Source organism: Mesoplodon densirostris, chromosome 11 (genome assembly GCF_025265405.1).
Source record: "Mesoplodon densirostris isolate mMesDen1 chromosome 11, mMesDen1 primary haplotype, whole genome shotgun sequence".
NCBI classification, from domain to species: Eukaryota; Metazoa; Chordata; class Mammalia; order Artiodactyla; family Ziphiidae; genus Mesoplodon; species Mesoplodon densirostris.
The window spans coordinates 48,194,666-48,209,428 of NC_082671.1; the positions used below are offsets into that span (position 1 = coordinate 48,194,666).

General features: G+C 41.5%; 1 protein-coding gene across 1 annotated transcript in view; it reads right to left on the reverse strand.

The window, feature by feature from the left end:
* SCN8A (sodium voltage-gated channel alpha subunit 8) overlaps positions 1–14,763 on the reverse strand; it is a 183,234-nt gene that overhangs the window by 112,714 nt on the left and 55,757 nt on the right. Inside the window, exon 2 of the mRNA XM_060113425.1 lies at positions 1,951–2,280. Coding sequence (XP_059969408.1) covers positions 1,951–2,226 — 276 coding nt within the window. The 5' untranslated portion in view covers positions 2,227–2,280. The remainder of the gene's footprint in view (positions 1–1,950; positions 2,281–14,763) is intronic.

Consider the following 14,763-nt stretch of genomic DNA (forward strand, 5'->3'; position numbering starts at 1 on the left):
TTTCAGGCACCTGAAAGGCCAGAGTCCCAAGGGCTTTACCTATCTGCTTATTGCCATAAGAGTATTTTCTGAAAAAGTTATACCAATTGGCCAAACTTATCTAAGTAGGCACGACCTAAACTCTGTGTTTTGTTATTTCTTTTTACCTCTACTAAGGATGCAAGGGCGGGAAAGAGGAGGGAAATATATCTTAAAATATTTCAAAATTTTACAATCAATGAAATATTTTTTTTAAAACAGCACAAGATTCCATGTTCCCTTATTTACTAACCCAGAAAGTTAAAACCTTGTCTCCTTCCTCACCCACCTACCCCCATTCAGCAAAGGCCCAGATTAAATAGTTAGATTTTTAAAAAAAGGATAAGTAAGGAAATCAATGACAGTTTATGGAAACTTACTTAGCCCCAGAATTTGACATTTGAAAATGTCCTTAGAAGTCGTGTCCAACTTCTCAATTTCTACATGAGAAATTTAGGCCCAGAGAGGTGAAATCACTTGCTAAAGGACATGAACTAGTTTTGAGAAGATTTTTTTTCTTTATCTACTACTTTCTTTTCCCATGAACTATTTGTGGTAGCTTGAAAAATACACATACTAAGGAAGGAAACTATAAATAATAAACATGGTGAATTATGGTAAAGTGAAGATTTCTTACTTCTAGTCTACTTTTCTTTATATCATATCATGTTTTGTTCCTTAAACATTCTAAATGTCCCAGTGGAAGTTATAGGCTACTGATTCTACTTTTTCCTACTACGTAGCTGTTCTGAGCTGCAACAGAAGTACATGGGTGAAGGGCCATTTTATGTAGACAACGTCTTAACTAGTTTTGCCATTCAGAACTAAGATGCCTCCACAACTACAGCTAAATCAACAGATCTATTCGCCTCAAGTCTTACTTCTGTCCCATTATTAAGACAAAGAAACAGAAATTTCTTCCATAACTGAAAGACTAAAAGGCAATTTAGTTAATGGCAGTTTATAAGACAGTTTTGTTAATAAAGGCAGTTTAGTTAAGCTTTATATTTGTAAATATATAATTACACAAAGCCTTTTCACCCTTTATCTGGAAACACCTATGGATTTAATTCTTTAAATGACATCTGTCAAATGGGGGATCCCTAAAATGGTATCTGATGTCAGTCTTCAGTATTCAATGGCTAATTACTTCGCCACTGGATTAACTAGGGGCTCTGCTTCTTTACCTGTTGCCTAGTTTCAAAAGATAATCATGAGAAAGAAACCCAAGGTTTGGTCAAACATTTGTTAGGGAAATTTGAAACTCTTGGCGAAATGAAGATTGGTATTTCTTTCACTCACGCGCCTTACTAGCAGGAATAACAGAATTGACTCTATGTAAGAATCAGTGCTCGCTGAATCCAGACAACTGTGTAACAAGGCTACAGACCTGGTCTCCTCATTGGCCCAGTTTGGTTTACTCTATTCTATTCCTGTCCCCAAAGGCTATGATCTAATGTCACAAAGGGGGCTAGGTAAGCAGACAAAGCCATCATCTCCATTATATTAACAACAGGCTCTGTTGATGCTGCAATAATAACATCATCTTTATATTTAAAGACAGAATTCTGAATGTGTGAGCAAGATTCTACAGGGCTGTGCCACCTCTCACTATGCCATCTTTCTTGTACTCTACTAAACAGTCCCATTTCATTTATGTCCCCCCCTTTTTTTAATCAATCTTTTTCTACTGTCAAATTAGAAAAAGGAGCCAAAAACAGAAGTCTTATTAACAGACTGAAAAGTGCCAAGACCCACAAATGACCCTTAGCAGCAATTAAACCAAAAAAAGAATCGCCGTAAACTGGAACTGAAACAAAAGGCTAACTACTTATCCAAACTCTGGCAAAGACACAGCTCTTTCTCCCCATCTCCCCTAAGCCTGTTAGGAACGGGGTATCTGAAGCTGCTGCTCCGTCTCCTCCAACTCACTTTCTGCGTCAAATAGTATGGGTCAAAGTCCTCCAGGGGAACCGCAACCAGGCCTTGGGGGATGTCCCCATAGATGAAAGGCAAACTCTTCCCTGCTTCCAGGTCACTGTTTGGCTTGGGCTTGCTGTCCTCATCGTCCTCCCGATGACTGCCATCGGCCTTTGGCGGTTTCTTGAGCTTGCTCTCGGCAATGCGCCTCTCAATGTTTGCCAGTGACTCAGGGGTGAAAGGCTTGAAACTATCAGGGCCTGGTGGTGCGAGCAGCCGCGCTGCCATCTTCTCATCCTGCAGCAGCTTCGTTAGTTATGCTGCGTCCAGGACAGGTCAGCTCTGGAAGAAACAGCAACACAGACAGCATTAATCAATCGCTGCTCTAAAAAGAGGCCAGACCAAACCATCTCACTCTCAACCTTTAGTCACAACCTTCGCAACACATAGTTTCTTCCATGACATGGTTATTTTTCTCTTCAGAAAGTCTGTGGCATGAATGGATGAGGCAATGTCCATAACCACCCCTCAGGGGAATGGGCAGCCAAGGAGATCAAAACATGGGAGTCTCCTGAATTGCTAGTTCTTATTACTGACTTAGATGCAGCTCACAGTTAGTAACCACGTACAGCTACAAAGATATATTCCATACCCTCTATGCTTAGTGAAATAAGTCAGACAAAGACAAACACTGCATGATATCATTGATATGTGGAATCTAAAAAATACAGCAAAAACTAGTGAATATAACAAAAAAGAAGCAGACACAGATATAGCGAACAAACTAGTGGCTACCAGTGGGGAAAGGGAAGGAGGAGAGGGGCAATCAAGGGATTAAAAGGTACAAACTATTAGGTATAAAATAGGCTACAAGGATATATTGTACACCATGGGGAATATAGCCAATATTTTATAATAACTATAAATGGAATATAACCTTTAAAAATTGTGAATCACTATATTGTACACCTGTAACTTATATAATATTGTATAGCAACTATACTTCAATAAAAAATAAAGTGATTTTCTTATAGATAACATTAAAAATATATATATTCCATACCCTCAAGTAATTTCTATTCTAAATGAATAAGGTATGTTTAACATGACCGAGAGGCACCTATTAGCTTGGGAATCCTTATATGCTCAAGTCATCTTCCTTTCCTAGAACTCTGCTCCCTAAAGAAACACTCTTTTTCCAAGGACAACACAAGGGTAAACTGTCACTCTTTTCAAATTTCAGTTTCTGAAAACACTAAACCCTTCAAAACTTTGGAGGCACAAAAACATAGATAGAAATGCTTCTATTTGCTTTGGCTCTTCTGTTTCAAGTTCTTTTTCCAATTCACCAAGGTTTGTAAAATCCATCCGGTATAAAAGTCCAGAAGTACCTGCTCTGATGACCAAGCTCGTGCCAGGGACAAACACAAAGCGCTTTTCTTCATGGAGAGGGCAGATATTGCTCTATGCACCTCCCACTCAGCAACAGGAAAAGCAAATGGGAAAGGAATCTTAGAGACCTTCCTCGGATGCAACAGCCCTGCAGCACTGCAGGGTGAACGACAGCAGAAAGGCCCCTGAGCGGGGCTCACGCCAGAAGGACAGGAAGTGAGAACTGAATCACAAACCAAATTCCTTTCTAAACAGAGAAACTGAAGGAGTGCCATACTAGAGCCAAAGGCTTCTAAGCATGGTATTTGAAAAGCCCGTTTTCATTTCGTTTATACAGAGTCCTAGGTTATTGAAATACACACCTTGGAACGGGGGTTCCCTAATGTCAAAGCAATGTGAGTCTTCCCATGAAAGCTTTGGGGCTTCACTGGCAGTTCATCTGGTGCTCTGTGGCGCTGCTTCTTCCTTTTGTTTTATGAGCTTCACAAAGACAATCTGGGAAATTTTTTTAAAGGCTAAAAACAGTTCTTTCCCTCCTACTTAGCCCTCAGGGTCCACTCCAAGGCAAGCATCCACAAAACTTGAGGCTCTTTAAGAGAACAGTAGGGCTTCCCTGGTGGCGCAGTGGTTGAGAGTCCGCCTGCCGATGCAGGGGACATGGGTTTGTGACCCGGTCCGTGAAAATCCCACATGCCGTGGAGCGGCTGGGCCCGTGAGCCATGGCCGCTGAGCCTGCGCGTCCGGAGCCTGTGCTCCGCAAGGGGAGAGGCCACAACAGTGAGAGGCCCGTGTACCACCAAAACAAACAAAAAAAAGAGAACAGTAGTAGAGTTAGCTCTAAATAATTTGGGAGTGAAATACCCAAGGGCTCTTTTCATAAATACACCCGCAGAGAGCCCAGATTTTTCCAGCGGTGGCAATGGCTGCGAAAGGCAGTGTGTGGTATCCACGTGGGCTGATCAGCTCACTCGGTTACAGCCTGGCACTGAAGAGGCCAGAACCACAAGTCAGCTCCATGCTGCACACACACAAAACACCATTCCTCAGACGATGGGGTCGAAGAAATCCTTTTCATGTATGAGGCGTGCAATTCTAGAGCCACGAGGGATTTTATAGATCTAGTCCACTTCATTTTAAGAATTAGGAAACTTAGAGTCTGAAGAGAGGAGGTAACGTGCCCAAAGTCACAGGACCAGGAAAAAACACGCAAAGAGCTCTGACTCCCCCAGCTCATACTCCTTTTATTCTGACAAATATCAGTTACCCCTCTGCCTGTCCCAGGCTGACTCCCACTACCCCCCAACGGGAACAGTCTGGTTCAAGTAAATCACACGCAAATGCCAATGGTTTTACTGATCTAAGACTTTGCTCCCATTGTGTCCCCCAAACCTAAAATTCCTTCCCTCTTATCAGTCCCTGAATTGCCTCCCATAAATCCCTACTCCTCCAAGAATCTTCCCATCAGTTCCAGCCCTTACTAATTATTTTCCCCTTGTGAACTCCTACAGCTTTATCATGATCTCTTAGCTAGCATTTATCACATACTTGCTATGTTTCAGGTATTGTTCCAAGCACCTTGCTTGTATTAACTCATTTAATCTCCAGAACAACCTATGAGGTAGATATTATTATTGTCCCCTTTTAACAGATGAGGAAAAAGAGGCACAGAGTCCTAACGGAGCTTGGCCAAAGTTACACAGCTAGAAAATGACAAAGTCAGGGTTCAAGATGTCTTATTCACACTTGCTTTGGCTCTCAGTCATTGTCCAGCTGCACCATATAAATCCCTAGGGGCATGAGTGGTGTCTTAAACTTCTTTTGTATTCTTCTCAAAGGTAATACGATTATGCCTGGAACCCAAAATTGGTCCAAATACTTGGGACTCCTTGGTTCCCACAGCCACACTCATCCTCAACCCTGGGTCACCTTCTGGGTCACCCTACTTAGAGGACAGAGAATACTGCAAGAGGAAGTCACTGCAGATGCTGACAAATTCTTGTAACCTGACTGTACACACCTGGGCTCTTCATAGGTAAAGCCATCCTAGGCTAAGTCCTCTGCCTTTGCCTCTGCCTTTGTTTCCTCCTGCCTTCTCCAAGACCAGGTTCCCTCAATGATCATGGGTCTCCATCACATTCTCAATCTTTACTTTTCCTCTCCTACTTCTGTATTTTCTCCCTTTACACCTTCATCCACCCCCCCACTCTCTCTTCATTTGGCTTAAGCGATCCTGGTTCTATCCTAGTTCTTCCCCTACCACCTTTCTCTTCTCTAAGGGCTGGTTTTCCGCAATCTCTCTGCATCACTCCTTCTTTTAGGGATCTCATCTACTCAAAATAATCTGTATGTGGGTGATTTTCAGATTTCTATCACCAGCCCTGATTGCTCTTCTGAGCCCCACAACTGCCTGTCACCACTTCACAATTGAAGCATTTAAAATTAAAACCACTCATCTTTTTACTTCCAAGATGGAGTCCTCCACTTGGCTTTCTTAATTCTGTGATCGGGACCATCGTTTTTCCAGCCATCTAGCGTGGACCTGCAGTCATCTTTGCCCCGTCATCCTTTGCTGTCCTTGCCCAACCAGTCACCAGCCTCACTAATTCTTCTTCCTTCAGAGTTTCCATTTTCAACCTAATTCAGGTCCTACTGCAATAGCCTCCCACCTGTGGACCAGTCCTCAGCCCACCAGGCACATCTCCAAAGATCCGTTTCCCTAAAAAATCTGCTTCCATTATGTCATTTTCCTCCCTCGAAGCTACTGGAGTTACAGAAAAGAATCCAAACTTCTGCCATTTCACTGCCATTCAAGGCTTTCTACAACCTTACACTTCTCAGATATTCATCTACAACCTTATACTTCATAAACATTCTTTTCTACTGCTTACCTGCAAGAACATCTACTCTGCCGACTGGTTTCTGTTTTAATTTTCTAGTATTTTTTTAAAGGTAGAACAATAAAGTGTATACGAATCTTAAGTGCACAGATTAGTTTGTAATATGTATACACCTGTGTAACCATCACTTAGACCAAGATACAGAAGATATGTCTCCAGCACCCCAGATGGTTCTCTTGAGCTCCCCCATCAAAGACCACCACAACCATCCCTGCCCAGCAAAAGCTATTCTGACATCTATCACCATAGATTAGTTTGGCCTTAGCAGAAGATAAAATATACTCTTCAAAATCTGGCTTCTTTCATTCAACATTATTTCTGTGAAATTCATCTTTACTGCGTGTGTAGCAGTAGTTCATTCTTTTTATTGCTCTGTGGTATTCCATGTATGAACATACAATTTATTTACCCATTCTACTTTGCTGGACATTTAGGTTGTTTATAGTTTCAGGCTATTATGAATGAAAGCTGCTAAGTACCTTTTTGTGCATGCCTGTTGGTGGCCATATGTGCTCTTCTCTTTTCAGCATATAGGCAGGGGTGGAATGCTGGGCTCAGAAGAGAGCATACGTTTATTTAGCTTTAGTGATACTTCTACCAGCAAGATAAGAGGGTTCCAGTTGCTCCACATCCTCACCAACACTTGGAAATGACAGCCTCTTAATGTTTACCCATTCTAGTGAGCATATATATAGTGATAGCTCATGGTTTTTACAAAATTTACTGAGGTGGAATTAACCATTTTAAAGTGAACAACTCAGCGGCAATTAGTACATTCACAACATACTGCAACTACCACCTCTATCTAGTTCCAAAACATTTCCATCACTCCAAAGTAAAACCCTTTACACATTAATCAGTTTCTCTCCATTCCTCTCCCCTGCACCCACCCGACCCCAACCCTCCCTACCCCCCAGCTCCTGGCACCCATCAGGCTGTGTTCTGTCTATTCCAGAAATTCATATAAATGGAATCATACAGTATGTAACCTTTCATGTTTGGCTTCTTTCATCCTGATTGTAGCATGTATCAGTTCTTCATTCCTTTCTATGGATGAATAATGTTTCAATATATGTCTGTATCATAATCTTGTTTATTCATCCATCCACTGAGGAACAACTGAGGGGGGAGGTCTTTCCACTTCTTGGCTATTGTCAACAGTGCATGCACATGTACTTATTTTAGTTCGTCCCTGGTTTTTTTTTGATGTGAACCATTTCTTCCTTTCTTTTAAAAAAAATTTATTTATTTATTTATTTTTGGCTGCAGTGGGTCTTCGTTGCTGCGCGTGGGCTTTCTCTAGTTGCAGTGCATGGGCTTCTCATTGCAGTGGCTTCTCTTGTTGCACAGCACAGGCTCTAGGCACGTGGGCTTCAGTAGTTGTGGCTCGTGGGCTCTAGAGCGCAGGCTCAGTAGTTGTGGCGCACGGGCTGAGTTGCTCTGCGGCACGTGGGGTCTTCCCGGGCCAGGGCTCAAACCCGTGTACCCTGCGTTAGCAGGCGGGTTCTCAACCACTGTGCCACCAGGGAGGCCCTGATGTGGACCATTTCTAAAGTCTTTATTGAACTTGCCACAACACTGCCTCTGTTCTATGTCTTGGCTCTTCGGCTGCGAGGCGTGTGGGACCCCAGCTCCCAGGTCCCCGACCAGGTATCCAACCCTCACCCCCTGCATTGGAAGGCAAAGTCCCAACCACTAGACTGCCAGGGAAATCCCTTAGTCCCTGTTTTTAATTCTTTTAAGTATAAACGTAGGAGTGGAACTGCAGGGTCACATGGTAACTCTAAGCTTTATTTTTTGAGGAAATGCCAAATTGTTCTTCCACAGAGGCTAAACCACTTTGCACTCTCACCAGCAATATAAGCAAGGTTCCAATTTCTTTACATCTTAGCCAACACATATTTTCCTTTCATTATTATTTTTTTAATAGCCATCTTAGTGGATGTGAAGTGGTATCTCACTGTGGTTTTGATTTGCATTTTTCGAATGACTAATTATGTTGAGCATTTTTCCATGTGTTTGTTAGCTCACTGGAGTTTTAACTTGCTTTTCTCTGAGGACACTGAGCACCTTTTCATATGTTTATTGCCCATTTAGAAATCCTCCTTTGTGGAATGCCAGTTTAAATCTGTGCCCACTTTTTTCTAGAGTCATCTGCATTATCTTATTGATTTGTGGGAGTTCTTTGCACATTCCCCATACACAAGTCTTTTGTCAGATATATTTCAAATATTTTTCTCCTTTTTACTTTCTTAATGGTGTCTTTTGATAAAAAAATAGTTCTTAATTTTACTGAAATCCAATCTATCAATCTTCCCTTTCATGTTTTTTTTTGTTGTTGTTATAAGAAATCTTTGTTTATCCCAAAGTCATGCAGCTATTAGCCTAAATTTTCTTCTAGAAGCTTTTTTGTTTTACCTTTCTTATTTAGACTTCATATAATCTGGAACTGATTTTTGAATATTGTGCGAGATAGAGGTCGAGGTTCATTTTTTCTCCTACATGGGTCTCCAATTGACACAGCATCACTTAATAAATGGTCACCGTTGTTTTCGTTCACTCCTAAACACACTTTCATTTTCTTATTTTAAATCTCCTGAAGTCTTTCTCTCCTTCTCATCTAAATTCCATTCATCTCTAAAACCAGCTTAAATTCCTCCTCCTTCTGAGGATTAAAAATAAAAATAAACTTTTTAGATTTAGAAGGAATTTAGAGACCATCTAGTCCAACTTTCCTTAACTTTACATATAAGAAAATTTAACAGTAAGTTAAGTAAGAGAGTCTGAGTTGTCTAACTGCTAATCAGGGACAGATGCAGAGCTAGGGCACAGGTCTCTTGGCCTCCAATATAATGCTTTTTCACTATGCCACACAGTCTCTTAGGCAATGCACCTCATCCATCATAACAATAAATGTGACTTTTAGCCCTGAGAATTCTGAAAGAGATTGAACCAGACTCAAAGTTGGGAGAAATCGATGATTAGGGCCCCCTTCTGTTGGTCACCGAGGAGTATTAAGACCTTAAAATGTCAGTTGTGGCTTGAACACACACAAATAAAGATGACTCTAAATTAAGGAAAAGGGGGTGGAAGAGGGAAAGAAAATGGGCACTGGAGTGAGGTTATGACGGAGATGAAGGAAGAGAAGTCATCTAGGAGGAGTTGTTAAGGGAAACACTATAGGCGGAGGTACACAAAAAATGTTAGGAGGAGGATCAAGTAGCAAGTAGTATTAAAAACTTGTCTCAGGGCTTCCCTGGTGGCACAGTGGTTGAGAGTCTGCCTGCCGATGCAGGGGACACGGGTTCATGCCCTGGTCCGGGAAGATCCCACATGCTGCAGAGCGGCTGGGCCCGTGAGCCATGGCCGCTGAGCCTGCGCGTCCGGAGCCTGTGCTCCGCAACAGGAGAGGCCACAACAGTGAGAGGCCCGTGTACCGCAAAACAAACGAACAAACAAACAAAAAAATTTGTCTCAGACTTAAAAAAGAACAAGTTGGAGGACTCATATTTTCTGATATCAAAAATTACTACAAAGATACACTAACCAAAGCAGTGTGGTACTGGCATAAAGACAGACATATAGACCAATGGAATACATTAGAGAGCCTAGAAACAAATCCTCACATATACGGTCAAAAGATTTTCAAAAAGGGTGCCAAGGGGGCTTCCCTGGTGGCGCAGTGGTTGGGGGTCCGCCTGCCGATGCAGGGGACGTGGGTTCATGCCCTGGTCCGGGAGGATCCCACGTGCCGCAGAGCGGCTGGGCCCGTGAGCCATGGCCGCTGGCCCTGCGCGTCCGGAGCCTGTGCTCCGCAGTGGGAGAGGCCACAGCAGTGAGAGGCCCGCGTACTGAAAAAAAAAAAAAAAAAGAAAGAAAAGAAAAAAGGGTGCCAAGGCCATTCAATGGGGGAAAGAACAATCTTCAAGAAATGGCGCTGGGAAAATCGGATACCCAATGCGAAAGAATGAAGTTGGACTCTCACCTTATTACACCGTATACAAAAATTAACTCAAAATGGATCAAATATCTAAATGTAAGAGCTAAAATTATAAAATTCTTAGAAGAAAACATAGGGGAATAGCTTCACGAAATTGGATTTGGCAATGATTTCTTGCATATGACACCAAAAGCACAGAAATAAAAGAAATAGATATACTGCACATCATCAAAATTAAAAACTTTTCTGCATCAAAGGACACTATCAAGAGAGAGAAAAGGCAACGCACAGAATGAGAGAAAATATTTGCAAATCATGTATTTCATAAGGGATTAATACTCAGAATATATAAAGAATTCTTACAACAACAACAACAACAACAACAAAAAAACCCTAATTTAAAAAATGGTCAGGACTTCCTGGGTGGTGCAGTGGTTAAGAATCCACCTGCCGATGCAGGGGACATGGGTTCGAGCCCTGGTCCGGGAAGATCCCACATGCCGTGGAGCAACTAAGCCCGTGAGCCACAACTACTGAAGCCCGAGCACCTAGAGCCCGTGCTCTGCAACAAAGAGAAGCCACCACAATGAGAAGTCCACGCACCGCAAATGAAGAGTAGCCCCCACTCGCCGCAACTTGAGAAAGCCTGTGGGCAGCAACAAAGATCCAATGCAGCCATAAATAAATAAACAAACAAATAAATAAATAAATTTAAAAATAAATAAAAAATGGTCAAAGGACCTGAATAGACATTCTCCAAAGAAGATATACAAAGATATACAAATGGCCAATAACCACATATAAAGATGCTCAATGAGTGCATCATTAGGGAAATGGAAATCAAAACCCCAATGAGATACCACTTCACACTCGTTAGGATGGCTATTACAAAATGAAACAAAACAGAAAATAACAACTGTTGGAGAATGTGGAGAAATTGGAACTCTTGTGCTGCTATGGAAAACAGTATGGCGCTTCCTCAAAAAATTAAACACAGAATTGCCATAAGATTCAGCAATCCCACTTTTAGGTAGATACCCAAAAGAACTTGAAGCAGGGACTCAAACAGATATTTGTACACCCATGTTCACAGTAGCATTATTCACAATAGTGAAAAGGTGGAATCAACACAAATACCAACAGACAGATGAATGGATAAATAAAATGTGCTATATACATACAATGGAATATTATTCAGCCTTAAAACGGAAGGAAATTCTGACATATGCTACAACATGGATGAACCTTGAAGACATTATGCTAAGTGAAATAAACCAGACACAAAAGGACAAATATTGTATGATTCCATTTATATGCGGTACCTATAGTCAAATGCACAGAGACAAAAAGTAGAACAGTGGTTACCAGGAGCCGGGGGGAAGGAGCAATGGGGGAGTTATTGTTTAATGGGCACAGAGTTTCAGTTTGGGATGATGAAGAAGTTCTGGATATGGATAGTAGTGATGGTTGCACAGCAATGTGAATGTACTCAACACCACTGAATTGTACACTTAAATGGTTAAAAAGGAAAATTTTATATTATGTATATTTTACCACCATTTATTTAAAGAGGAAAAAACTGAAGCATTTACTGTGTTCCTACTATATGCCAGAAACTGTACTCATGATCAGTATAGCTCCTTGCCTTCAGGGACCTTTAAAGTCTTCTGGGGGTAGAAGACAAATAAACAGGCAAAGTACAGTATGATAAATCCAGTAAAGTAAAATGTGCTTCTACAGACAGATACAAGCAAGACACCTCATCAGGGAGATCAGGGAAGGTTTCCTGAAGAAAGCGACCTCTCAGCTAAAGCCTGAAGCTGGTGAAGTACAAGATGGCAGGAAAATGGATAGAGCTTTCCAGGAAGAAAATATAGCATACACAAAAGACCACAGACAAGGGAGATCAAGCCCTTTAGGTACTGCAAACAGTTAGGTGTAAGTGGTCTTTAGAAAATTAACTAACAGGTAAACAGGGGCCACATCAGGGGGGCAAAGTCATTATCATGGCAAGTGGTTTTGATTTTATCCTGAAGGCAATAAGGAGATACTGAAGGTCTGAATGACTTGATCAAAGTTACACTTTAGGAAGATTATTCTGGCTACAGTGTAAAGAATGAGGCAGGCAGTGAGGAGATGAGGTGGGAGAGGAAGAAGATCAGAGAGAAGATGACCAGGTAAGGAGACTGTTGAAGCAATTCAGTTGAGAGGAAATGATGGCCTGAACCAGGCAGCAGCAATAGGGATGATGTACAGAACGGAATGTCGACTAACTGAAGTGGGAGGTAAGGTAGAAGGAAAATCAAGAAAGAGGCCCAGATTTTTGCTGTGGGCAATGGATGCAAGGTAGTAAAATTCAGAGACAGGGAATAAGATGTGATGCACAGCTCTGGGGTTTACGGTTATGACTTCACTTTTGAGTTGCTTTGGTACATCCAAATGGAGATTCTGAATAGGCAGTAGACATGTGGTCCTGAAGTTCAAGGGAAAGACTTAACGACAAGAACTAAAAGGAGAGAAGCAGCTTTGTATAGAACTACAGCTAGACTCTGAGGACTGCCAGCCAGTCTCTGCATGTTGATATATAGCTCATTTGGAATTAGCCAGAGGAGCAGCACTGCACTGGGAGGAAGGTGGGCGGCTCTTATCACAGGAGAAGAGAGAAATGCAGCCAGATGGATAGAGTTTACCCTGTCCCCACTCCCTGGGCCCCTCCTTCCTCCAGTGACAACTAGATTCTAGGCTGCCAATTTTCTACTTTGTCACTTACAGATTTCATTTTGGAAAATCATATAACAGTTCTAGAAACTGAAATAAAAACAATTTTGTCAAATCTTAATTTTACTCATTTGAAACATTAAAAATTGCTGTCTTAAGCCTCTCTCGATAACATTGGAATCTGGCTCTCCCTCCTACAAGATGTTATGGCCCATCCTCACCCTGGTGAATGTCAGCCCCTGTGCTAACTGACAGCTGTCTTGTGCATTCTTCTGTCTCACTGGCTTTCCACCTCATGAGGCCACTTCAAAGTTTGTTCTTCTTAAGCCTCACACCCACCAAACTTTTCCAAAGCTGAGCTATTTGCCTCTGATCCTCAATAACTGGTCTCTTCTTAATCCTCTGAGATAGTCACTCTTGGTTGATTTACATCTGTCTTCCTGCAGATACCCTTTGAAGGATCTGTTTATAGAATATTTTGAAAGAGGGCTAATATGGATATAAATTTAAGATTAACCATGATAAGTAAGTAACTCTACCCGGAGGTACGTGTGGAGCACTTACACTTTGAGTACTTGAATATTTTGATCTAAAAATGCTTTTAAGTGAAGTCAAAACCAATGATTATAATGATTTTAAATGGATCTAGAAGATTCTCTGAGCAGGTCCCATCAGCCCAAAATGAAGATAGGTTTCCACCTTGTCTATGTATCCATACAACTATCAAGCCTAGTCTTCTATCTGCTACTCAATATACAGCCCAATCAAGAGGTCATTAGACTTCCATCTCCCTGGCCCTGCAGACACTACAAGTCACATTTTCCCTCAATTTTATCACCTATCCCCCATCACCAATTTCCTTTTTTTTAAATTTAACTGGCTTTCCATGTTCCTCTTATTTCTTCCACAAGGTACAGGAGCCTTTCCCCTTTCTATCCCTTTGTAGGCTCTGGTTGTTCCCCCACCCTCCCACCTATTGCCATTCTCTTCACTAGTCTCCTGACTCAAGTTTCGATGCAAACAATTTTTCTTGCCTATTGCTTTATAACTGAAAAGCGTTTCATTTTTGTGATCTGTGGTTCTCTACTTCTTTCTGCCTCAATTCCAACATGTACATTAGATTTTACCCTCAATTTCCCATGCATTTCTTTCACAGTAATATTGAGATTCCCCTCTCACCTACGTGGTCCCTTCCTCCATCCCCACGCAACCCCAAGAAATTGTCTAAAGAGACAGCAGATGTTGTCTTATTTTCCACTAGATTGTCTCCATGTATTCCAGAGAACTAAACTACTGACATATGCTTGACACTGAGAAAAGAAATGTCAATTAATAGGTGTTCCCACTCTAAGGGAAGACCAAAATGTTTAGGAAGCCATATTTTATCTCAAGTATCTAAGACAGGCTTCCAGGTACTACTCTAGAGCCTGGATGAGAAACTCTCACTTGATACCATCTCCCATAAGCATTTATTGGGCATGGTGGGAACAGGAAAATCCCTCCTTATGAAGGAACATGTTGGGAGTGGAGGAAGGAAGTAGCTGTACACACACAAACATTATAAAATTCCTAATTATAACTGAGGAAATCAACGAATCTCATGTTTGATGTTGTTTTTTTCCTTTACAATTATATACAGTTAATCAGCTTAAGTCCAATGAATATGTGATTTGGACTCATATACATATGATTCACTGCTCTGACCAAAAATCCAACGGTTTTAAGCTTTGCCTCTACTATATAATGACTGTGAGACCTACTAATATGACAAAGAAGCACAGGGTTAATATGGTGTCTAACATGCAGAAAGGGCACAGTAAATATTAGCTCTTAATACCATCTGTACCACCAGTTTCATTTTTTCCATTCCACACAACC